Raw genomic sequence first — 25,602 nt, 5'->3', positions numbered from 1 at the left:
TTTTAATTTAAATCGAGAAGCAAGAAGCAAGGGATTTAAAAAGAAAGGGAAATGTTCATATTTCAAGTGAAAAAATAAAATGTCAATAATGTGGTCAAACATACATGAATATTTTTAAAGACTGGAAGGAAATACGACATAAGGTTCATCATGATTAATTTTTGTGCAGTATGGGTAACTTGCCAATTTGTTCCTTTTGTCATTTTAATTTGTAAAGTTTTTACAATGAGTCTCATATTAATGTCATGGAAAAAAGGGGGAAGTTATTTAATGCATTGAACGCCAAATCTCTCAAATATAAAGCCAGCATAGAAGTCTAAAAAATTACAATTCGGATGCAACCGGTTTAGGGTTATCCAAGCATATCTCATCTCCTCATGACCAGATCTCTACTCATCTGTTTTTCCAGACTCCAGGTAGTTTGATTCTTTCTCATAACTGTATTTATTGTTCTGTTTACGTTTTGCAATCCTGATTTCTTGGAAGCCAAACCACATAAATTTGTTTCAATTTCTTTCCTTTTACTTTTGCTATTTAAGTTTCACTAACAGGCTTTGCAGATTCAACACTACTCGGAATAAAAGAGACTTATGATGATTTTGACTTACTTCAAGCAGAGGAAAAATGTCTGATTGTCTTCTATAGCTAACTTACTTTATATGATCAAATTTAGCCTATTGATTATTGCATTTAAAACTCAAGGACTTGGCCAGGCGCGGTGGCTCATGCCTGTAATCCCAGCACTTTGGGAGGCCGAGGTGGGCGGATCACGAGATCAGGAGATCGAGGCCATCCTGGCTAACACGGTGAAACCCCATCCCTACTAAAAAAACAAACAAACAAAAAAAATTAGCCTGGTGTGGTGGCGGGCACCTGTAGTACCAGCTACTCGGGAAGCTGAGGCAGGAGAATGGCGTGAATCCAGGAGGCAGGGCTTGAAGTCAGCCAAGATCACTCCACTGCCCTCCAGCCTGGGCGACAGAGCAAGACTCCATCTCAAAAAAAAAAAAACCTCAAGGACTTATTAACTACTTTGTTGGGGAGGATGGGAAAAAAATCAGTGAAATGCAATGAAGATTAATTATATAGCATAATATTCTGTTAATTGAGTTTTTAAATAGTTTTTTGATTAACAAGGATATTATCTTCCCATTTGGGATACTGTTTCATATGCCAACAGCATCTCAAAATGATTCTTCTAGGAAAAATTCCCATGTTCTTATGTAATTTTCTTTTTTATACTAATATTGAGGTTGAGAATCCCCCTTAGGCCAAATAGGTTAACATGCAAAAATTAATGGAAGACAATTGGAATTACTGTATAAAAGAGAAAATGAAGATAGATGATAAGATTGTGTTTAAAAGCTGCCACAAGTGATGATAAACTACCCAGAGAACCCGCAAGAAGAAAGAAAAAGTCATTACTCATATTAACAGTCACATGTTCCTTAGACTTTTTTATTCACAAAGCTTCAAGACACTGAGTCAAGAAAAATAGTGTGATAATAAAGTCAAGAATGACTCCAGGCAACCCAACCATGGGGAATTGCATTGAATTCACCTTCAATTATCTCTAAGAAAATATACTGCTTATCTTATTATAGTTAGGAACAATTTTACTTTCTGCTAGAATATATTTTCAACCTTACAATTTCAATAAAAAATAAAACCAATTCAATTGTGAATCTAGACCCTCAAATTATTTACCACATAAAAACACATTGTTTTATCTCATTTTCTACTTTAATACCTATAATGAGAGGGGGGATACACTGAATTTGTTTTTCTCACTATGACACTAGTACATGTTCATTGTAAAAAAAAAAAAAAATACAGAAAAACAAAAATAATAAAAGTGTTCCCATCCAGAGAGAACAACTGTTAAGTCTTTTAAAGAAAAAAGCAAAAAGACATGAATAAATCTGTTTGTTTCTTAACAGAAATATGATATATTCTGCAAACTCTTTTGTAACCAGGTTTTTATTAATATAACACTTAATAACAGGAATATCTTCCCAATTGTTAGTCTAAAATACCATAATGACCACATAGTATTTCCTTACATGATTCTTTTGTAGTTTACTAGTAAGCCTCCTACTATTAGTCCTTTAGCTGTTAACAAATTCTCACTATTATAAATCATATATACTATGTTATAGTATACATAATACATTCTATCCCTATAAGTATATTTGCAGGGATAGATGTTGGTATAGATAAATATGATTAGGCAAATGCATACTATAAACTAAGTATGTCATATTAAGTTTACTAAAAACAGTTACATAATTGTATACATAAATATAAAAAAACACAAAATTTGTGTAATAGATATCTCTAGTGGAATTAAGGGAGTTTTTTTTTACCTTTATTATTATTTTATTTTATTTTTCCCCCACCCCTCCTCCAATATGATTACTTGAATAACCATTCCATGTACCACTTGTATAACAAAAAGAAGGAAATAAAATGAGAAAATACAAAATCTGTATGGCAATATTATAGATTTGGATTCTACCCCCAAAGTACATAGAAAAAGTACTATAAGGATTTATGAAAAATGTTAATGATGATCGTCCCTGACTGAGAAGTTGTTGGTGATTTTTATTCTTTACGTTATACGCATGATTTCTCTGTTTCTCTGTATAGCAATTTATCATTCATGATAAGAAAAATATACAATGTTAACTTTGCAAAGGGGATAGGATACATTCCAAATCCACGCAACAAAAAAAATTTGCTATTAAAATTGTGGGGATGTTCTAAGCCATAGCTGATCAAGAGCTAGTCACGTGACTGTATAAATATGGCCCATGTTCATTTTCTCACCCTAAAAAGCAGTTCGGTATGCAGCAGGATCTCCTTTTGCTCCTGCACAAGCCAGGGTGACTGCACAATTCAGAGCGCACAAATCATACACTTAGCAGCCTTGCCAGTGTGTCAGACATGAGCAGCCCAAGTGATGCCCAGATACAAGAAAATGGGGCACTTATTTGCTGCTGAAAGCCCACTTCACAATGTGGTGCATTAAGACCTCCAAGAACAAGGCATTTGTTTCTGGCAGCTTCAAGGCGAATGGTACTGTGATCCACATCTCCTACTTAGAAGATCTGTCCTCCCAAAGGCATGAGAATTGGGAGGTGGTGGTGAAAAGTCAGGTGAGGAGAAGTGGAGGAATGAAGCAAGGGGCAAAAGAGGAAGGAATTCCCAGAGGGACGGCTTTTCTTCCCCGACAGTGTTACAGAGAAGAAATAGGATGTGCTGACATCGTCGAGGGATGAAGCTAAAGCTGTCAGAGCAACATGTTATTATGGCAGAATAGTTGCCCAATTTGCTAATTCTAATAAAAGCTGTCATTTGTGGACCATTATTAGAAGCCTAATACTGTGTTAAACACTCTCCATGCTGTGATTTATTTAATCCTCATCAGAGCCCCATCAGGAAGATACTGTTTCCCCAATTTACAAATAAAGAAACTGAGGCACCATCTTTCTTTGTAAGATTGAACTCTGAGGGATATACTCATACTAATTTTTTTTTTTTTTTTTTTTGCTTATCTGAAATTCAAACTTAACTGGGTGTTCTGTACTTTTTTACTTGCTAAATCTGGCAATCCTATTTGTTGCTTAAGAAATACTAGTTATGGTTGGGTGTGGTGGCTCATGCCTGTAATCCTAGCACTTTGGGAGGCAAAGGTGGGCAGATTGCTTGAGCCTGGGAGTTTGAGATCAGCCTAGGCAACACGACAAAATGACGTCTCTATAAAAAATACAAAAATTCGCTGGGCGTATTGACATGCGACTGTGGTCCTAGCTACTCTGGAGGCTGAGATGAGAGAATCACCTGAGCCCAGGAAGTCGACACTGCAGTGAGCCATGATCACACCACTGCACTCCAGCCTAGGCGACAGAGACCCTATCTCAATTAAAAATAAAAGAAGAAGAGAGGAAGGGAAGAAAAGGGAGAGGAAGGGAGGGAGGAAGGGAAGGAAGAAGGGAAGGAAGGAATGAAAGAAGGAAGGAAGGAAGGAAAGAAAGAAGGAAGGAAAAAAGGGAGGAAGGGAAGGAAGGAAGGAGGGAGGGAAGGGAGGAAGGGAGGAAGGGTTATGTACCCACTGCCTGGGAATCCCCGTCCTTGGTCATGTGACTGGCATCAGAATGGGGATTGGGCCCAAGGTTGTCTAATTCCAAACCCTACCTTGTGCAGGACAGAGGAAGATACAAATAAGGCAACCAAGTTTCTGCCTTCAAAAAGATATGTTATAACAAGTATAAAAAAATGTACACTGGATCTGATAAGGAAAGCCCACTAAGGCATGTGGCCAGCAGACATGATTTGTTTGCCTGATCTTGTCTCCTTAAATAATTGAATTAGGCCAGGCGCGGTGGCTCACGCCTGTAATCCCAGCACTTTGGGAGGCCAAGGCAGGTGGATCACGATGTCAGGAGATCAAGACCATCCTGACTAACATGGTGAAGCCCCGTTTCTACTGAAAATACAAAACAATTAGCCGGGCATGGTGGCGGGCAACTGTAGTCCCAGCTACTTGGGAGGCTAAGGCAGGAGAATGTCATGAACCCGGGAGGCGGAGCTTGCAGTGAGCTGAGATCGCACCACTGCACTCCAGCCTAGGTGAAAATGAGAGACTCCGTCTAAAAAATAATTAATTAATTAATTAATTAATTAAAAGCCTGCATGTAGGGCATGCCATTCCAGCTCCACAGATCCTTTAGCCCTTTTTACTCATTTCCTTGGCCTGCATGACACGCGTAGGGAAGGGAGTTCTCATGGAAGTTCTGTAGGGATAGGAGTTCTCTGTTTCAATGCTATGGAGAATGACAGGTGTCATCAAGTTGTGTAAAGTGCTGGGGCAGTACAAAGCTGAGAAAGGTAGTTTCCAGCTGGAGACTCCATAGAGGCAGCAAAAGGAAAGGAGCATTTCAATGTATCTCCTTACCATTTTATTTTCCTGAATATTGATAGAAATATGCACTATGTAGGTAGATAAGATTTGTTCATTTGCCCTACTAATGTTTGTTGAGCAGCTACTATGTGCCAGGCACTGTTCTGGGTGCTGGTGGTACAGTGATGAACAAGGGAGATAGAATCCCTACCTTCAACAATTTTACACTCTAGTGAGACAAGACAGATAGTTATTTGATAAATAATCAACAGATTGTCAGGTAGTAAAAAGTATTATGAAGAAAAATAAAGCAGCAGAGAGGAGATAGAGACTGGTTCTGAGGACAGCATTTTTAGGTAGGTTTTACATAAGCCTCTCTAAGGTTGGGATGCAAATGCAAGAGAAAAGTAAAGAAGCGAATTACATGAAAAAGAGGGTAAAGGGCTTTCCTGGCAGAAGACACAGCAAGTGCAAAGGCCCCAAGGCTTAGTAACCTGAGCGTGTACCTGGAGCTGTAGGGAAGCCACGTGGCAGGAGCCCAGTGAGTGAGCAGGGAGAGGGTGGACAGGGAGGTCAGAAAGGTGGAGAAAGTGGAGAGGGCAGGTCATGAAGGGCCTTTTAGGACATGGTAAGGACGATGTGTCAGTGAGGTGAGATGCTAAAATAGAGATAATGGCACCTACTTCCAGAGTTATGACTGTTAAACAACTTTTTCATGTAAAATTCTTAGTTACATCGTAAGCTCTGTGTATGTCGCTACTCTTGTTATTCAATGTTCAATAAATGCTTTTATGGAATGAGCTAAATTAAGGTATACGCTATAGATTTAAGAGCCCATTGTCAGGGAAATCCATTTGTCCCAGCATAATGTATGTTTTTGTTTTGAAATATGAGCTCTGCCTTCAAATGACAAGGGATTTATGCACGGCAACCCTTTACGTGAGCCAGCTTCTGTAGCAATTCTCTCCAACCTTACCTCTTCCTCTCCCCACTACCCCCAGGAAAACTCCCTTATGAGCTTGCTTTTCACTATAATTCTGACTTAATCTGGTTGCCCACTGCAGATAAAACTGTGAAGCTGTGGAAAGTCAGCGAGCGTGATAAGAGGCCAGAAGGCTACAATCTGAAAGATGAGGAGGGTCGGCTCCGAGATCCTGCCACCATCACAACCCTGAGGGTGAGTGCACACGGTTGCCCTGGCCACCACGGTCAGGGGCAGGTCTCCTAAGGTTGGCCACATGCTGGTTGTTACTGTGGGTTGCAACTATAATGGGCCAGTGAGGGAACGTAGGCAGAGACTCAGCCTACCCCAGTCTCTCTGGTGGCAGATGGAGAAGCAGGAAAGGTGCCAAGCCTTCTAATGACTACAGATCCATGCTTTTCCTTTTGTCCCAGAAGACTTGCCCACATGGCCACTGCCAGACGTTACTATAATCTTAGCCTCTGTTGTTCACATTATCTAAAATGTCTTGAGCACCTTCTGTACTCAAGGTACAGGGATGAGAACCCAGATGGCGAGTTGCAGTCTTGCGATTCAGAACACAAACTTAATAATCTAACAGACCTGGCTTCAAATTCTGCCACTTACCCAAATTTCTCAATAGTCACTTAACCTTTTTGAGCTTTCACCATGCAAGTTAATTTTAGTTTCTCCATCTGCAAAATGGTGAGCACAGTACTTACTGCTCGTGGACTTATGAGGAAGAAATGCAAGAAGGATGGAAAACCCTTCCTCTATGGCTGGTCCTCAATATATGATCTCTACTCTTAGTCTGAGAGGCTTCCTTCCTGTTCTTCAGAAATACATAGTCTGATAAAGAGGAGTTGTAAGACTAATATACAAATGATTATGGCACTAAGTATAGTAAGATAAATTCATTGAGAGAGTGTTGGAGAGTTGTAGTTTGATCAAAGGAGGAAGAAATTATCTGTGGTTGTTGGAGACCAGAAAAGTTCAAATAGGAAAGTGGCATTAAAAACAGATTTCTCAAAGGGAATTTTTAAGGGAAGGGTCTCTAGATGTAAGGTAAAGTGGGTTAGGACTGGATGATGAGCTCAGTTATGAACACGTTCAATGTGAGCAGTAAAGCAGGCACATGTTAGGATAGCCCTAGCCCCAATGGACTTGTAAAACTGTGTAAAATATGTGATTTCAGACACCAGCAACTCTGCTAAAGACCAAAAGCAAGAAGGGAGACAGTGAAGCAGATGTGAGGAAAAGAGGTTCTTGTCCTATGTTTGAAAGTCAAAATGAGATGGTCATTGTATGCTTGATTAGCTCACTTGTTTTTTTGTTTAATAATTCATTTATTCATACATCTGCTTATTCAGCAGTTACTTTTTGAATATAGACTCTCTGCTGACCACCGTGCTAGGCTATTAGGTGTTTACCCTGTACTAATAGGTACATGGTCTTCAGTTGAGCTGCTTCTGAGCTCACAAGCATTGGTGACTCTCTTTCCTCTCATCAGCCTATGCCTTCAACTCTGAAGAACCTCCATTCAAGTCCACTTTATCAGACTGGGTGGACTTGGCATAAACCCAACCTTGATGCTCTGAATGTGCAGGGGTTTTGGAGGCTGGAAAGTAGAGTAGTGAAGAGTATTATTGTTGAGTCAGTCCAGTCTGGTTTAGAATTCTGGCTCCATTACTTTCCAATAGTGACCTTGGGCATATTACAGTCATGTATCATTTAATGATGGGAATATATTCTGAGAAATGCATTGTTGGGTGACTTCATTGTTGTGAAAACATCACAGAGTATGCTTATGCAAACCTAGATGGTATAGCTTACTACAGACCTAGACTACATTGTATAGCCTGTTGCTCCTCAGCTACAAACCTGTACACATGTTCCTGTGTTGAATACTGCAAGCAATTATAACACAATGGTATTTGTGTATATAAACATATCTAAACATGGAAAAGGCACAATACAAATACGGTATTATAATCTTATGGAACCAATGTTATTGACCAAAACATCATGTGGCACGTGGCTATATTTGAACACCTTGTGCCTCCAAAGTCTCATCTGTATAACAGGGATGATGATAGTCACTGCTTCCTGGAATTGTTGTGAGGATTCAGTAAGTTATTTTGTGTAAGAAAGAGCTTAACCTGTGTAGTGCTGGCTCACAAAAAGCACTCAATAATGTTAGTTTCCTGCTGTTATTTTAGTATTAATAACATCATCATCACTATGGCTATTACTACCCCCTACTGATAGTGGGCTTATTAATATGAGACAATTCAGTTGTTTTTCTTTTTATACTTTTTATACTGCTGTATTTATTCTACAAACTACTCACCAATATTTACTAAGTGGCAAACACCGTACTGGCAATATAGCAGGAATAAGACTGTCTTTTGCCCCTTGAGACATGGTAATCTTATGGGGAAAACAACTGGATTAAGTGCCACTTAGAGCTTATACCAAGAACTTAACGCCCAGACTTTACCTTGCCCTTATTTGCTATGTGGATGGAATTTCTCAGATGCCATCTGTAAACCCCACTGTGGAATCCTACTGTCCATGGCATCCTATGGGATTTCATATATCTGTGCTTAACCCTGGGAGAATTCCATCCCTATGATAAAAAGCAGAGAAGGCCTATTCAGTTTCCACGAGAGCAGAGATCCTCCCCATGCCAAGCCAGTGATGCCAATGAAGTGGACTTCAGATGAAACAGAGAAAGAGGCCCTGAGGTGTGGCTGGGAGTTGGAAAATTCCAGCTCTGGTTCTTGCTTTCTTACTAACCAGCTGTGTAAACTAACTGATGAATCATCCTTCTTCCCTCTAAGCTTAGTTTCTAAGCTGCCAAGCAGAGGACCGGGAAATGCAGATTCCCGAGACCCATTCCAGAGAGGAGGTCCAAAGGAATCTGCATTTTCAACACTTGCCCCTGGTGGCTGAGACAAGGGGGGTCTGCTGTCACTGGACTCCAGCATCCCTAAGACACATTCGAGCTATCATTTTTATGAACCTTTGTTATTTTTCAATTATTTGAGAATTGAAAATTCTCAAATAATCTAGAGAGACATGTTATATTTGCTATATGATTATAAATATCAGTATCTGTATTTACCTCCTCTCCTTTCCTAGGTTCTCAAATATCCTGCATTTCAGTGTAAACATCCACACCACAGCACTCTTTAAACACTGAAAAGTCCAGCTTCCTTTTATTTTTGATCCCAGTGGTAGAAGAAAAAAAAAAGCAGGCAACCCTGAAGACTAGATTCAGAACAATGACTCCAAACAGAGAATGAGCTGACGTGATATTAATCAGACTATAATTTACCTCTTGAAATATGCATTGCCAGCAATTGTGTCTTTTTTTCCCTTCCCTGTACTATGATTACTTCTTGCTCACTTTCATAGTTTCCAGTTCTATGTGGGTATTGAGAGTGAGAACATTTAATAATGCCCGACAGCTAATTAATCCTCACTGTGTAATGTGCCTGTTCTGTTTCAGTGCTGAGAGACTCAGCTTTTCAAAGCAAGAATGTGACTGTATCTTTCATGTAAGACAGCCTTTCAAAATCAATCTCGTTACCAAAAGAGCCTATGAGAAGCATGTCTATGAAAACTATATCCCCTGCTCAATATCATAACATAAAGCAATAATCATGGTGATAATTTAATAATAACACCTTACAGTTGTAAAGTACCATTTATATTGCAAAGCATTTTCTTACCTAGTCCCTTGATTCATCTTCAGAATAGCCAGTGAGGAGGGCAGGATAGGTATTTAGCAGGTGAAATGCTGGTCTGCAGCATTTATTGATCATTTGTCATATCCCATGCACCATGCTGCACTCTATATCTGCATTAGCTATCTCAAAGGGTGTTAAAAAGCTCATTTAACAGATGAGGCTCCAAACAGTTAAGTAGCATACCCAAGATCATGCAGGGCTGAGAACCAAGCCTTAATCTACTTTGGTCTGGGATCTGAGCCCTTCAGTCCGATGCAGCCTCAGAGAGGGAAAATGACTTACCCAGTATCCCTCAACTGGTTATTCCAGGACTGGGACTAAAAATCAAGAGTTAGGGCTCTTAGACATATACAATTGGGCATTTGAAATGTTTGTCTTAATAATTAGTGCCATTATTATTCCAGGTCAGGGGATCAATCGATTGATATCTATCTATCTATCTCTCTCTCCCTCCCTCCCTCCCTCCCTTCCTCTCCTTCTCTTCCTCTCCCTCCCTCCCACCATGACTCCCCCCTACCACTGTCCCCTCCCCCCACCACACACACATACACACACTTACACATTGGCTTTCCAGATCTCTGACCTCAGCAGTGGAGAAACAAAGGGCTTGAGGTCTCTATGCAGTTTTACTTCACAAGACCCTCCATGCCATTCTTCCCCAATCTCCCACTGCCCAGGAGTAACAGACCCTCAGAGCTCTTTCTAGGTAATGGGAACTCACCATTAAAGTGACTTAATCAGCCTGAAATGGAAGTTGGGTGGTGAGAAATCACACTTAGCATACTTCTCCCTGTAGGATGAGACTGCAGGTATTATTTTTCTCATTATTATCAGCTGCCAGTGCCCTGGGAACCTAGGCCAGGTTGAAATAGTCATTTTTACCTATTATAAATATAGAGTCTAGAAGTTATGAGCTCCCAAGCTGTGACTTGTCATAACCTTCCCAAAATGAAGGTGATGTGATGAATTCAATTTTTCTAATGAATTTTATTCAAACATGACTTACGTCAAATAAAAATAATTATAGCCACCATCTGTTGAGTGCTTCCTATGTGCCAGGTGCTAGATTTTATATCCTTAATATCACATAGTCCTCATTATACCTCTCTTGGGTAGGTTCTATTATTCTCCCCAGATCATCTGAAGCCATAGCCTACTCTGCGTTTCAGTATCTGCTCAAGTACTACCTAACAGGCCCTCCTAGGGTATCCCTATGGAAAAGAGCACGTACACATTTTCCATTCATTCTCTCTGCCCTTTTTTGCTTAGCTTTTGTCACTGTCTAGCATTTTCTTCGCTGTCTGCCTCTTCTCCACCCCCAGTAAAATGTAAGCTCCATGAAAGCAGGGACTCTGTTTTGTTCTCTCCTGCAGCTCCAGCACCTGGAACAATCCATGGCACATGGTAGGCATTCAGTAAATATCTGTCAAGTGAACAGATTACACAGAAATGGAAACCAAGTTTTAGAGTAGCCAAGAAGTTTGCCCAAAATCTCATGGCTAGAAAATGGAAGAGCTGGAATTCAAACCTCGTCCACATGACTCCATATCTGATGTTTTTCATTCTTATTCTCTACAGTTCTGCTTTTTAAGAAAATATTAATTGCTGAACATGGGGCAGGAATGTTTTATTATTGATTGATGTCTCTCAGAGCTTTTTATCAAAGCTTTCTTAACATATGAGCTTGATTTTGGTGGAACGGTAGGCGGGGGTTGAGGGCTGCAGAGGCTCTTCTGCCACAGGGTGGGTACACAAGGGAAGCCCTGATTTTTAGAGGAAAGGTCAAATGACATCATGTTTTACACAATAACTGCTTCTGTCTTCCTCTCGGCACAGGACACACATAGTCTCATGACTCTCCAGAACTAAACTTTTTCCACTTAAAATGACCCTGATGTTAGCCAATCCCATTGGTGGTGATTTGGACACAACCATAGGCACCGTCTAAGACACTTGGCCAACTGGCATTCAGTTTTACCAGCTCTGACTCCTGAATGAGGACTTCTTGAGGACCATTGCTAAAAGGTCATGAGATTAGGCAGGTTGACTGAAAAGACCAGCTAGTTTTCCCAAAGAGAGATCCTCTGAGTGAAACAGCTTAATTAACTACTTGATTTGTTTCCTAGAGAACTGATTAAACAGACTATTGGTTTAGGTTTACTAATAATAGCAACTATGCATGTTCAACCCTTCTTAGTGACAGGCTTGGGGCGCAGCTGTTTGATATCCATTCTTTATCATCATTCTGTGACTTAGGCATCCTGCCCATTTTAGAGATGTATAAACAGAGGCTCAGAGAGGTAAGTACTGGCTTAAGGCCTTGCAGATAGTAAACAGCAAAGCCAAGAATGGAGTCCAGGTCTGTCTGACCCCAGAGCTCCTGTTCCTCACTATTATTAGGACTATTTAATGGCATGGCCCTTGATTTAAACAACAGTGAGGATGACAACATCTGATGTGCAGGACTTTTCCATGTATTTTGTATCTTAGTTAGTGCCTATGAGGCTACACACTGTACTAAGCATGCACCAGAAAGTGTGGTTCTTACAAAGATGAATGAAACACACTCTCTGTCCTTAAGGGGAATGCAGGAGACAAGTTACGAGTGGCTGAAACATAAAATGAATTCAATCAGTGGTTCTTAAATGATCATGTGCCTCATGGTCACCGGGGACTCTGCCTAGAATATAATTTCTGACCTCATCACTAGGGATGCTGGTTTAGAAAGTTTGAGTTGGACTCAAAAAAATGACATCTTTGACAGGGCCCCTCCCAGAAAATGCCCAGGTGATTCTGGTGCAGGTGGTCTCTGGACCACACTTTGAGAAATCATGGAGAAGGATAACTGTCCTGAGAAAAGCCAGATGATAACCATGGCAGTTCAGAAGAAGCACAAAGGTAGGAGACAGAGGATTAGGAAGGAGTTTCCATGATGCATCTGGAAGGTAGATGGGCTTTCACGCTGGACATCTCATTTGAGGCTCCCAAGGATCCTTTGAGGCATGCAGGATGTGCATTGCCATTTCTTTCTTTCTAGTAGTGTGGATGTGATTATCCCATTTATAAAAGAGGGTAACTGGCTCTAAGGGGCCAGGTATCTCATCAGGGTCACACAGCTAGAAAGAGGCAGAACTAGGAATGAAGCATGTTCTGTCTGTCCACAGCCTTTAGGCTTTCTTGCTCCTTCAGAGGTACCTATGTCATGATACTCATTCTGTGAGAAGGGGGAACCCCAGGCCAGATTTAGTGCAAATTATTGGTTGAGTCAGGATCAGCCTTTACTGCCCTAGGTTTTAATTTTCGGTATATGCTTTGATAACTGAGGCCTCTTAGGACATAGATACAGCCTTCCTCTACCATTTTTAATTTTTTTAGACTTCATTTTGTGATTTATTGCTGCTCTGGGAGCTTCATATCCAATCCTTTTATGGTTTCATCTTTTATTTCCTTACATTTGTTGCAAATAACAATGGCGTGTTTAGCTACTGCAGTGAAAAATCAATCAAGCCTATTCCATATTCACAGGCTTGCAATGGCACCAACAGCTCCTGGATTAGATTAACTTTGTGAATGTGTCATTCTGGTGCGGGTAATTTCTCAACCTTCGCTCCATCCTCCCCCTCCTGCCTCAGTGGGTGGATATTAAGATCTCTCATTGATTGACTGCCCCGAAAGTGAAGACTGGCATGTGATGTGTGTAACTCAGTGGGACGCACATACTCTGTGTTTATGAAAATAAATAATAATTTCTGTTATCATTATTGATTGCCATCATTATCTGATTGTATCTGTCTGTGTCATGGGGTTTCAGTTACGGGATCAGAAAGCCCTCTACGAGAATTCAGCCACTACCCTCACTGACAAGCCTTTGTGTTTTGACATGTTTCGCCTTTGGGGGATGAGGGTTGGGGATGTTTCTCTTCTGCTCATTGGCTAATATTTTTGGCTAATGTTCAGAGACATGATGGTAATTGAGTTCCATGTTAGCCAAAGGAACAGCTTCAGTTGGAATTAAAAGAGCAGCTAACATTTATGCTAATGTTCCAAGAACACTTTGCATGCATTGGTTAATTTACTCTTCAAGATTAACCTGTAACATAGTCACTGATACTATCCTTATTGTAGAGATGTGTTAGCTGAAGCCAGAGAAGTTAAAGAACTTGCCTTAGGTTAGACGGCTAGTAAGTGGTAATGCTTCGACTTGAGTGCATGTCTTTATGACTCTAAATGCTGCTGTCCTGCCTCTTATATTAAAATAGAATGCTTAGTATATGCATCTGAATATTCAGTGTAAGCCAAAACACATATGAGTAAGCAGGGGCTGGAAAACAACTTTGCAAGGAGATTGTAAAAGTTACTGGTGCCTTGGGCATAGGTGGGCTTTCTATTTTATTTTGGGAGAAGGCGGGGTAGGAAGGGTACATGAAACTAGGTCATGGCTTACCAAAGCTGGATGATCATCAGACTCTGGGAACATCTAAGTCATCCCCAACCAACTGACTCAGAATCTCCAGGAGTAGGGCCAAGGCACCCACCTGTATCACTCGGCCATATTCCTGACCATCCTGAAGATCAGCTGGATTTGAGACCCTTTGGCATAACGATCTCTCTACTCAAAAGTAGAGATTCTCAGATTTGATTTTTAAAATTCCTTCCTTTTTCCTCTTGTCTCCTCCTACCTCAAGGTTCTATATAGATTAGACTGAGGACAACATTATTATCAAAACGTGACTGCCTTTACACTAAGCAAGTGATTTGATTTAGAATGAGCATCCATGATGACTCTGTGATTGATTGTGAGCTGTTAGTGCCTTTTATAACTCAACTTCTTTCCCCTTCTTACTCCTGGTCAAGTCATGGGGGCAGCCCACTTAGTTGCCAGTGTGCTATAAGAGTAACACTATTGCAAACATTTATTAAGTATGTATTTTGTGCCAGGCCTTCTGCTAGGCAGGTACCATCTCACTATGCCCAGACGGCCATCTGTGGAGTGGGTACTATTGTTATCCCCATTTTGCAGATGAGGACATTTGATCTAGAGAGCTATAGCAATATGCTCATGCCTATAGCTACTCAGTGGCACAGCCATATTTTTAAACCAGGTGAAAGCTGACTCCAAAGTAATAACTATACTTTCTTACAGAGGTTGGGCTGATAAAGTCACTTGTTGAAGTATCTAGCATAATATCTTGTACCTATGCTTAGTTTATGTTAATCCCTTTCTCCTCTTTTTTCCCATCGTGTCTTTTACCTAGAGACTAGGAGTTTCAGGAAAGCATGATGAGTATATTGAAAAGTTCAAAGTAGTATTACATCTAGAGACAAGCAATTCATTATGCTTTGAATCTGCCTTTGTACTGACTCTCCTAAGCTGCCTTGCATTCAGAGTGTATTCACTGACAATAAAATATTTTCTTTCTTCCCAAAGGTACCTTTGTTATGCTGCACTTACCGTGTAGTAATTAGATCCAACATAGATGTAAATATAAGCAGAACCCTATACCTGGCTTAGGATCGAGTTCTCTTTGTCTTTTGCTCCCAAACCCTTTGGAAGGTGTCCATGGCTTCTTGAATGTGATAGGAACCAATAAAAGACACCTCCCATATGTACACTCAATGGCAGTGGCAAGCTGAGAAGTCCACTCGTGTCAGAAAAAGAAAAGAATCACATTACAGAAGCAAATCTGGATGTTTCCATGGCCTCTGGTGCCATTTACCTTGAGATTCCCTGGCCATAAAGCCTGGTAGTGTTCTAGGCTCTGACACATTGTCTTCCCCTAAACTTGGTTGTTAAATGGTCTGAATTTCAGAGATGTGGGAAGGTTGACAGGGCAGAGTTCTGGCCTTTTTAGGGCTTTGCAAGTAAGGATCTTGTCACTATTCCAACCTGATTCACACTGACCCAGATAGGATTTTCTCAAATGAGAAGTTATTAGAGTGATTCTCCCACCTTTTCATTTAAAGGGCTCTCTGTATACTTTTCAAAGGAAGTGAAAAATCAAGGTAATTGGATGATTGAAGGAGAGAATACTTTTATTTTCTGAATTTTTCAGATGAAATTATCTGAATTATGAGCATAATGGGAAAGATATTCGCCCCACACCAGGTCCCATTTCTGAGGTGTGAGCTCACTGTTGCTGGAGCAATGGGTGTGTCTCTGGTACCCGAAACTACACGTGCATGTGTGGGCGTGTGCAGGCATGGACATGGCACACAGTACCCAAGCAGGGCATTGCTCAAGAAGCCTAAAAATGTTAACAAAGTAAAGAGCTGACTTTTATTTATTTTTCAACTAGACTTTACTAATAGGATATCAAAAATACATGCCTAGATCCCTTTTTACTACTAGGTTATGCAAAGAACTAATTTGAAATCAGTAGAGGACTTCTAGGGCCTCTCCTCATTATGCATTAGGATTTTTGTAGAAAATAATTAGTGCAAATGGATTTGGAATCCAACTCAATAGAGGACATGATCACTTTGATCCTAGTATGTTGCAAGCCGGGCTTCGACTGATGCATTGATGTAAGCATTTTAAATACCAGTCCTTACCAGAGAAAAATATTTTAAATATTTCCCTAGGGGTAGTGTGCATAGCAAGATACTATCTTGTCTTTGATGCATAAAAACAAGATCTTGGTTGCAGAAAACTACTTACAAGGGTGGTTTCATGTTAGAGAAGATTGTTTTCAACAGAAAAATATATTTTATTCTCTGGTTTCCTTAGAATGGTTTAGCAACGAGGAAAGGAATTTTCTACCTGAAAGGTGTTAGGTTTGTGTTTGTTTGGATGGAGAAAGGTGGGTCACGCTCTTGTAGTTTGTTGCTGTGATCAGATGAGTTTATTTTCTTTACCAGAAAACTGTTAAAAGCAGTGGTACACACATGCATACGCATACTCTGTCTCACAAATGTCTCTGGCTCAAGTAATATGGGAAACTCTAGCTAAACACATTTAAGCAAATTTATTTACTTCAGGGTTTCTGAGAACTTTTAATATGATAATATGCAGTATCAAATCCAAGAAAGATATGTGGCACGAAGCGGTTTCCCCCAAACTTATTTGACCATGAAGAACTCTTTTCTCAATTCAGAGGATTACTGTTCTCTAGAACATTCTACTCCAAATGCAGTCCTTGGCCCGTGCCAGTACACAATGAGCTAAGGAGCTTGCACCAGAATATGAGTCATGTGTGCCACTAAGCCACTACATACTTCAGCTGACACTTTACTTTTCCATAGTAAGACTTTCTCAATGGATGAAGCAATGCACTGATTTTGGCTTGAGCTCCTATACCTTGTTATGGACCAGTAATAAACAGTTCATCAGTCTATTTTGAGTAGCACAGCAGTAGACCTCACTTTGGGAAATGCTGGCTGAAGGAATTGGATCAGTGAACAGGAGTTACCCTCTGGCAAGATTTTCATTCTGCCCTTACTGCCTTCCAGTCACGGAATCACCTGATGGTATAAGATTCTTACTAGCACTTCCCTCTTGACATTCAAGTTCATTAATATCAACTGAAAACATACTAGTGCCTGATATTGTATCAGGAACTTTGCTCGTTTGCTAGTGTAATTGCTAACCCCATGAGCTATGATCACCGTTTCACAATGAGGAAACTCCAGCATGTGGAGGAGGCAGTCCGTCCTCTAGCAAGTGGCAGAAGCACAGTTCACTGCTGCCTCTCTAACTGCAGATGCCTCATTCTTCACCACCGTGTTACCTGGCCTCCCAACAGCAATGGCTTTTAACCATCTGAGCCATGGAGGCTTTATCCTACTTTAGAGAGTTCTTGAAGCAGAAAAGAACCATCAGCCAATCTAAAACCAATCACTGTTCACAAATGTTTCCTTCTGTCTAACCTAACATTAATCTTACCTGCTACTTATTTAAAAAGGATTCCATACATATAGTCATGACGGACATGTGTGGTCTCTGCCCTCAAGGGATTTGTAATCCAGTGGCTAGGAATCTTTGGTTTGAAAATAGTCATAACGGGCCAGGAGTGGTGGTGCACGCCTGTAATCCCAGCCCTTTGGGAGGCTTGGGTGGGTGGATCACTTGAGTACAGGAGTTCAAGACTAGCCTGGGCAATATGGTGAAACCCTATCTCTATAAAAAATACAATAATTAGCCAGGTATGGTGGTACATGCCTGTAGTCCCCACTACTTGGGAGGCTACGGTGGTTAGAATTGCTTGAGCCTGGTGTAGTGAGCCGAGATCAGGACACCGAACTCCAGCCTAAGTGACAGAGTGAGACCCTGTCTCAGAAAGAGGAAGGAAGGAAAGGAGGGAGAGAGACAGGAAATTTTTTTTAAAGTATAAGATTATAGCATGATACCATTAATGTAAAAAATAAAGCAATCCTGTACCGCAAAAAAAAAAAAAAATAGTGACGACATCAACTTCATTTGCCCTGCCTAACATTACAGTCAATCCCATTGTGTATTTAGAAACTGCCTGAGTTCTTTCTCAACATTTTATTCTGTACTCTGTGATCTCACATCGTCTCATTATTTTCAGGGAGTGAGAGTTCTGCAACATTCAATTAAATAAGGACACTGACTATTTAATGCGAAAACATCCAGACACAAGGTGAAAACTCTGTCCAATTATCTTCCCAGTTCAATATCAAATATACAGATGTTTAGAAACTTCTGAAAGCTTGAATTTTTAAATCATAGGCTCTCCAGATTCAAAGAGCATCTAAGAAAAGCATCCTATGAGGGAAACATAAGATTGTCAAAGCAGACAACAGGGCAGGAGTTCAGGAGTTATAAGGTTAGAGATTAAGATAGAAGTGACAAAACAAAGCCACACTTGGTTATCATTATTCCTTCCCATAGTAAAATCCTCTATGCAGATGGACTCAGAGGTGACCACCACACCAGTCCCAACTAGATATGCCCTTGCACTACTTGGCGGTCAAACCAATTAAGAACATAAGCACCACGTCGGTTTCTTGCTATGCATTTTAAAAAATTAATTCCACAAGCACTTATTAAGTCCCTACTGTAAGCCAGGTAGTATGATTAGCCCTGGAGTTATAGAAGTGAACATGAAAGATATGGTTCCTGCCTTCATGGAGCTAGCCGTCTCTTTGGGTTGGAAAAACATGCATAAAATGCTGCTAATGTAAAGCTGACAATGTAATGGGGCCTCTAGAGGAAAGGTGCATGGTGTACAGGAGAGCAGATTATAAGAAGAATTTGATCTTTTCAGGGAGAGCAGAGAATAATTTCCTGAGCAATTAATATTTAAACCACAGCAGGAGGAAGGTAAGAAGAGGAGCAGGAAGAATGTTCCAGGCAGAGGAGGTGGCATGCACAAAGGCCATCAGGTAGGAAGTCACACAGGAAAACACAGTGTGGAAGGAGTTGCCCAGGTGGCTGAATGCTGAGTGCAGGGGATGTGTGGTACCAGTAAGATGCAGGTGGTGAGGCAGCTTATGGCCAGATCATGCTGGGCACCACAGGTCTTGTTAAGGAACTCGCTTTTTTCTCCATGAGCAATGCAAGCCCTCACTTCTCAGTACAGGTCATTTTTTGGAACAGCCCTACTTTGCCCAGATAGTTACATGTTCTGTACCGAAGACAGGATGTTCGCCAAGGTGGAAAAGCCACCTAGATAGTTCCTGGAAGAAGAGTTTAAATTTAGGAAGCAAATGACATTTTGTAAGTTTGGCCATGTTGCCCTCTAGCCCCCGGCTGCCATTGTTTCGATACATGTCAGGGCATGGCCTCCACCGGATTTCTCCAATATTAAGGCGTCCTCCCTCCAAGGTGAATCTGCCCATGAGTGATTGAATTGTTTGGAGGGTCATAGAACCTGACAGCTCCCTATTACACAAAGGAAAAGATAAGCTTCCGATTAGTCCTGGGGCAGGAGGAAGCCAAGATAGAGTGCACCTGTCAGAACTGCTTACGACATATAAATCATTACCTCAATTTTCCGTGCAAGCAGTGGGCCAGAGAGAGAGAGAGAAAAGTGACTGAGGTTGGTTAACAGTGCAGAACCATAAAAAAGAGCTCCTGCTTTCCTCCGAAGCAGGATTTCCTCTGCTGTCCCTGCAAAGAAAACTGAGCCCCATGCCCAGAGGAATGACAGAGACAAATGCCCACTGGCTCCAGCAAGGGGCAATTTGTTTCTATGGCATTTGCTAACAGCGTTTACTGCTAATCTAACATTAACAGCCACTAAGGCTTTCCCAGACTTTAACAGGGAGCATGCTTAGTATTGTACTTGCTATATGTTTGATCCTAGATTTCTCTACTTTGTAACTGTCATAATGGTTGTTATTGTTGCCATTTTCCTTTCATTCACTGGGCAAAAATCTCTGAGACAGACCAATTGCAACTAACCTGCTATCCCACAGTCCAGGATACCAGGGTATTTATAGTGAAGTGGCGGGAACATAAAAACAAAATAAGATTAAATGAAAGATAGCAAGTCCAAAGATGCTCAATAAAGATTCAAAAGCTTAAGTTGATTGGGCAGTACCCAGATTTTCATCACAATTTATGTTGTTTAAAATACCAAGTATCAGCTGGGCGCAGTGGCTCACACCTGTAATCACAGCACTTTGGGAGGCTGAGGCGGTTGGATCACAAGGTCAGGAGACTGAGACCATCCTGGCCAACATAGTGAAATCCTGTCTCTACTAAAAATACAAAAATTAGCTGGGTGTGATGGCGTATGCCTGTAATCCCAGCTACTTGGAGACTGAGGCACGAGACTTACTTGAACTCAGGAGGCAGAGGTTGCAGTGAGCTGAGATCACGCCACTGCACTCCAGCCTGGCAACAGAGCAAGACTCTGTCTCTAATAATAATAATATTACCAATTATCTAGCAGAATGTGAGAACCTGAAATATCCTAGTTGGAGAAGCGCCAACACTGAGTAACTACTAACTTGTACAGCAAAACTCAAGAAATACTAAGTCTTGTGCTTCTTCTGGGCTACACTAGACAGAGTAGATAACACTCTGGGGGAGACTGGTTCATTCTTCAGAATAGATGTAAGCTCAGTTCCCAGAACTTTTGAGAGAGAGTTTGGTGAGTGGCACCTACATTGAAAGGGAGCCACGTGTTTGTCCAGCCCAGATATTCCTGCTGCCAATGATAGAAGAGACCTTTTATTCCACATTGGTATATTTTAAAGGGAAGCATATTCTCAAAATTACAACACAACCCAAGATGTATGAGCTGTCAATTACATTCCTTAGGATCAGAAGGGAAACATACAAACAGACCCTAAAAGTGCATCAAGACAGTACACAAAGGGATGTAGAAGCTGAGGGAATGAGTCACATGGATACCTTAAAATAAAACAAAATAATTATTTGTTTGTTCAAAATTGTGAGCAAAACGTTCTTACTGCCAGGAGAAATGTTGGGCAGACTTATTTCTACTTATTGTCTAATAGGGGCAGAAATCCCATAGTTGGAATCATTATGGGAGAGAGTCTAGGGCTTTAGAGTGACAACTCCAGGTTCAAATCCTAGCTCTGTCTTTGTATGACTCTGAATCTTTTACTTAAGCTCTCAACATATCAGTTTTATCATCAAAAAGGAGGGATAATATTATTTAAAGTATCTCATAGGACTTGTTATCAGAAAAAAATATTAGCACAGTATCTGGCTTTTAGCACTAACCATTCAATAATAGGTAGCTAGCTCCAAGATGGAAATCAGGAATGCTCAGAACAGAGAGATAACTGGGAGACTCCAGTTGCTACTTTTGGACAGAAGAATACATTTACAAAAGAACACATAAGAGGGAAGAGACTTCTAACTTGGTTGTATGGTCAGAGTTTATTTGCCTAAGACATACTGATCTCAACATGTAAGACTTCTTAGTGATTATTTCCATCCCTTACTGGAAGGAAGTTCCCCAGAGAATGGGAAACTCTGCAAGTGCGGATCAGATGGTGATGAAAAATAAATCGTCATTTGAGATTCTGGGGATAAAAGGAGGTAAGTGAGTTCACCCTCTAATGCCTGTTTTTGAAAAATCAGTAAACTTTCAAGTTCTCGCTGAGCTAAGAAAGGTTATATGCTCAAGAGTCATTCCTTTCTAGGGAAGAAGCTGCAGTTATGTGAGTGGCCTCTGGGCTGATGGCAGCTACGGTTGTCTGGAAAGCTGTTAAAGTCAAGAGTCTAGTTTCGAATCTTCCTTTAGATTCTCTGCTTCAATCATTAGTCACCAAAAATGCAGAATTCTCAGCCTAGGCCATGGATTTCCCCTCAGGTTAAGGGATCCACTATCAAATATTAGATTTTCTGTCTTTATTTTCTAGTAACAATAAAAAAAAAATCTTCTAAATAGGTTACTTTTCCTTAAATAAAAACAACCCCCCAAAAAGTTCTGTTGATATTTTCTCCTCTGTCTTGACCAGGGAAAAAGGGAAAAAAATATCTTTTCTTCCAGCACAAGTTCATTATTAACCCATTTAACATTTGCAAATTCAGATACAACATAGACATTAGTTCTGACTTTCCAGAAATCTCCCTCTTAATTGGACTGCTTTCCTATAAAAATCATCCTGCCAGCATCTGTGGTAAGATAGATTCTGGAAAAACAATGTGCCATGCCAAATTATCAGGTAGAATTAGATTGCGCTATATTTCTGTTTGATAACAACACTGTGCCTTTGCATAATTCTTGCTGATTATCAGAAGGAAAAAACCATAACTCAGACAGATGAGCTTTATTGGCATTGGTCCCTTCTAGGAAAGAAAGAAAAATGTATGAACAGAAGCATTTGCAAGTGTCATATATGTTGAGAGAATGAAATTCCAAACAGTCTGTAAACTTAGCTTCCCTGCAACCTTAAAAAATAAAAATGCCTCCCTATATTTGGTGTCATAACTCAAGATTTGGGTTTATCCCATTTTCTATATTTCAAGACAAAAAAATTTACATGCCTATAAATATATCTAGAATAGAATGTCATTTTAAACTAGAGAGTTCTCGTGAAGGAAAAAATAAATCGCTGGAGAGAGTTGTGAGTCAGAGTCTTTATAGAACTTGGAAATTAACAAGAAAGTGTTAAATGAATACTCAAATAGAACAGCTGCATGTACTACTTATAGAGGGAGGGAGGTTGGTCTGCCATCTTTATTTGTTTGCATGCTGAACCAAACTATGGTGTCCGTTTTCCCTAGCTGTCTTTATCCATCTCAGTTTCTGCAAGCAGTTTTCTCTGTTGGGATAGATAATGTAACTTTAATCTGGAACATGCGAACAAAGTCTGCTTATCCTTTTTGTGTCTTTCAAGCATTCCCCCCACCCCCGTGTCTCCAGCAGTATCCTCGAGAGCTTTTTTTTTTGCCTCTAAGTCCAGATTCTACCCCTTTCTCTAGGAGAATCCACAAAAACCTTTTGAGCCCCTTCCCTGAGCAAATTCAGGACTTCTCTGACTACTCAAGACTCAGGAATATTTAGTCTCTGTTTCCTGTACCCCAAACAGCTTCAGATGTCCGTCAGTACCCAGGGGCAGTTGTGTGGTTTGATCCTTGTTCAACATCAAAAACCAATGCTTTGCCTTTTGAGGACTGGAAAACAAGAATGTTGCTTCATAATCTTCCCCTGGGAAATTTACATCTCCTCTTGCCTCCTTGGATGTCTCCCATTGTGAAAGCGGCAGCAAATAATTTTGCTTCCCTATGTCTTTCTTTTTGGCACATTCTTACTTGTCGATCAATAAATTACCCCCTGCCAAGCTCCAGCAGCCTGGCTTCCGTCTTCACCACTTACATTTTCCTTTTGTGTTTAAAAAAGAGCTCATTATTTTTCTCTTAACCTCTAGTGAAATATTCCCTTTATTCTCTCCCTTTGTTTTGCTTATCGTTTAACATAATGCTTAGTCCAACAGTCCCCATCTGTACCTGCCTCCAAGTCCTCCGCATTTTCCTCTTTAATAACCAGAAGTTAATGAGACCACCCTTGGAGTCACATGCTCCTTTTCTGATCACACCAGGATAAGGAAATGGGATTTAAATAGCAGTAGCAGGTAATACAATAGAAGAAAAGCCAGTCAGGTAAAACAGAGGATGTAGTTTCGTGCTCTCTGGGATGGATAATGTCTCCTTTTATAGCAGTGCCTCAGTTTTCTCATCTGAGAAGTGAAGTCAGCCGTCACTTATAGTATCTGCTTCATGCAGTACTTGTGAGGATTAGATGAGATAAATTACATAATGTGTTTGATGAAGTGGCACACAGGAAGCCCACAGTAAGTATTAGACACTACTGTGTCATGATTATAGGAAGCAAACATAAAAGACAATCCTGCCCTTTACTAGGTTTGAAAGCTGCAGTTATACATGGGTGAGAGACAGAGGCATTCAATGTCCAGCCAGGAATCCCAGCTCTATTTGTTTATGCAAATAACTCATCAAACCCACCATTTAGCAGTTCTTAACTGAGAGAAGGTATGTGAAATAACATTGAACAACCTGAGGAAAGAGACATGTTTTTCTATTCTCAAGACCCAATATTTTGCCTGACACAGTACATTTTCTATAAATATTTAAAATCAACGTACATGAATCACCTAACATACCACCTTTGTGTGCATCATTGTGATTCCCAAAGTCTGGGATATGTGTTTCTGTTGATACAAGACACAACTCTACGTAATATTGAATCACATAATTGAGGAAGTTACTCCTTTCTGTCCTGCTTTATAAATTATTATGATTACATCAAGCCCAAAGTCTCACTTTGATGTTAATATTTTTTAACCTCTCATAACACTTACAAATCTTGATTTTTTTAAACTGAGAACTGACCTTACACTCTGTCTTTTCAGGTGACTATATCTGGCTAGAATTTAAAAACAATTTTTATTGTATTTATTTTTATAATTTTCTTCTTTTATGACAATTCATAGAAAACTGGTTTTCCATGTATTACAGTAATGTAAAGTTCCCTATGAAAGTAAAGTTAGTTAACTAAAAGCAAATCAGTTTAAAGAAAATACTAAGTGGGCCCCGGGCGCAGTGGCTTATGCCTATAATCCCAGTACTTTAGGAGACTGAGGCAGGCGGATCACTTGAAGTCAGGAGTTCGAGACCAGCCTGGCTGACATGATGAAACCCCGTCTCTACTAAAAATATAAAAATTAGCTAGGCCTGGTGTCACATGCATATAGTGCCAGCTACTCAGAAGGCTAAAACAAGAGAATTGTTTGAACCCGGAAGGCGGAGGTTGCAGTGAGCTGACATTGCGCCACTGCACTGCAACCTGGGTCACAGAGCAAGATTCTGTCTCAAGTAAATAAATAAATAAATAAATTACTAAATAAATAATAGTACAGGTAAAACAGATAAGACAAGAAAATCTGAAGGGTTTTTAGGACTGAGTTTTAGAAAGCACTATTCTAATTTTCCCTCAATTATTTGGAGAGCTTTTTAAAAAAAATCAGTATACCTAAACCTTACCTCAGACCAACTGAGTTCATCTCAAAGTCTGTATTTTCTACTTCTCTTTAAGAACTCTCAGGTGATTCCTATTTTTTAAAAAAACTGGTTTAGGAATCTCTGAATGAGAAAAATCAGATTTTGTTTTTAAATTCTTTTAAATTCACTCAACAAACATTTGTTGAGTATCTATTCTGCATAATGTCCTGTGTCCTGGATGCCAAGGATATGATGGAAAATAATACAGATACTGTGTTTATAGATACTGTGTTCACTGAGTTTTTGCCTGCTTATGAGCTTTGCTTCTATGCTAAATTACAACCTGAAAGATATAAAAGTGTCATAATTTTGTGAACATTTTTTGGTTATGATTCTGACATTGAGTTTACTGCAGAGAGAAGCCTGAAGCCAGCCTTATTTTCCCTCTAATACAAGAGGAATTCATTTTTAAAGATCTAGATAATCCATAAATCTTCTTATACTCAAAATATAATAACATCACCAGAAAAAAAATGCCATGGTATTGAGCATTCTCTGTAAGGTTCAGATGGTATTT

At 40.1% G+C, this 25,602-nt stretch overlaps 1 protein-coding gene across 4 annotated transcripts in view; it reads left to right on the top strand.

Annotated features, from left to right (window-relative positions):
• The window catches only part of PPP2R2B (protein phosphatase 2 regulatory subunit Bbeta), a 464,171-nt gene that overhangs the window by 361,763 nt on the left and 76,806 nt on the right, over positions 1-25,602 (top strand). For all 4 annotated transcript variants that reach the window (XM_015141134.3, XM_015141148.3, XM_015141133.3 and 1 more), the window contains one exon: positions 5,968-6,080. In XM_015141134.3, coding sequence (XP_014996620.2) covers positions 5,968-6,080 — 113 coding nt within the window. The remainder of the gene's footprint in view (positions 1-5,967; positions 6,081-25,602) is intronic.

The sequence above is a fragment of the Macaca mulatta genome, chromosome 6 (assembly GCF_049350105.2).
Source record: "Macaca mulatta isolate MMU2019108-1 chromosome 6, T2T-MMU8v2.0, whole genome shotgun sequence".
Classification (NCBI taxonomy): Eukaryota; Metazoa; Chordata; class Mammalia; order Primates; family Cercopithecidae; genus Macaca; species Macaca mulatta.
Note: the sequence above shows the minus strand (reverse complement) of the source record. Positions and strands in the feature narration are given on the sequence as shown.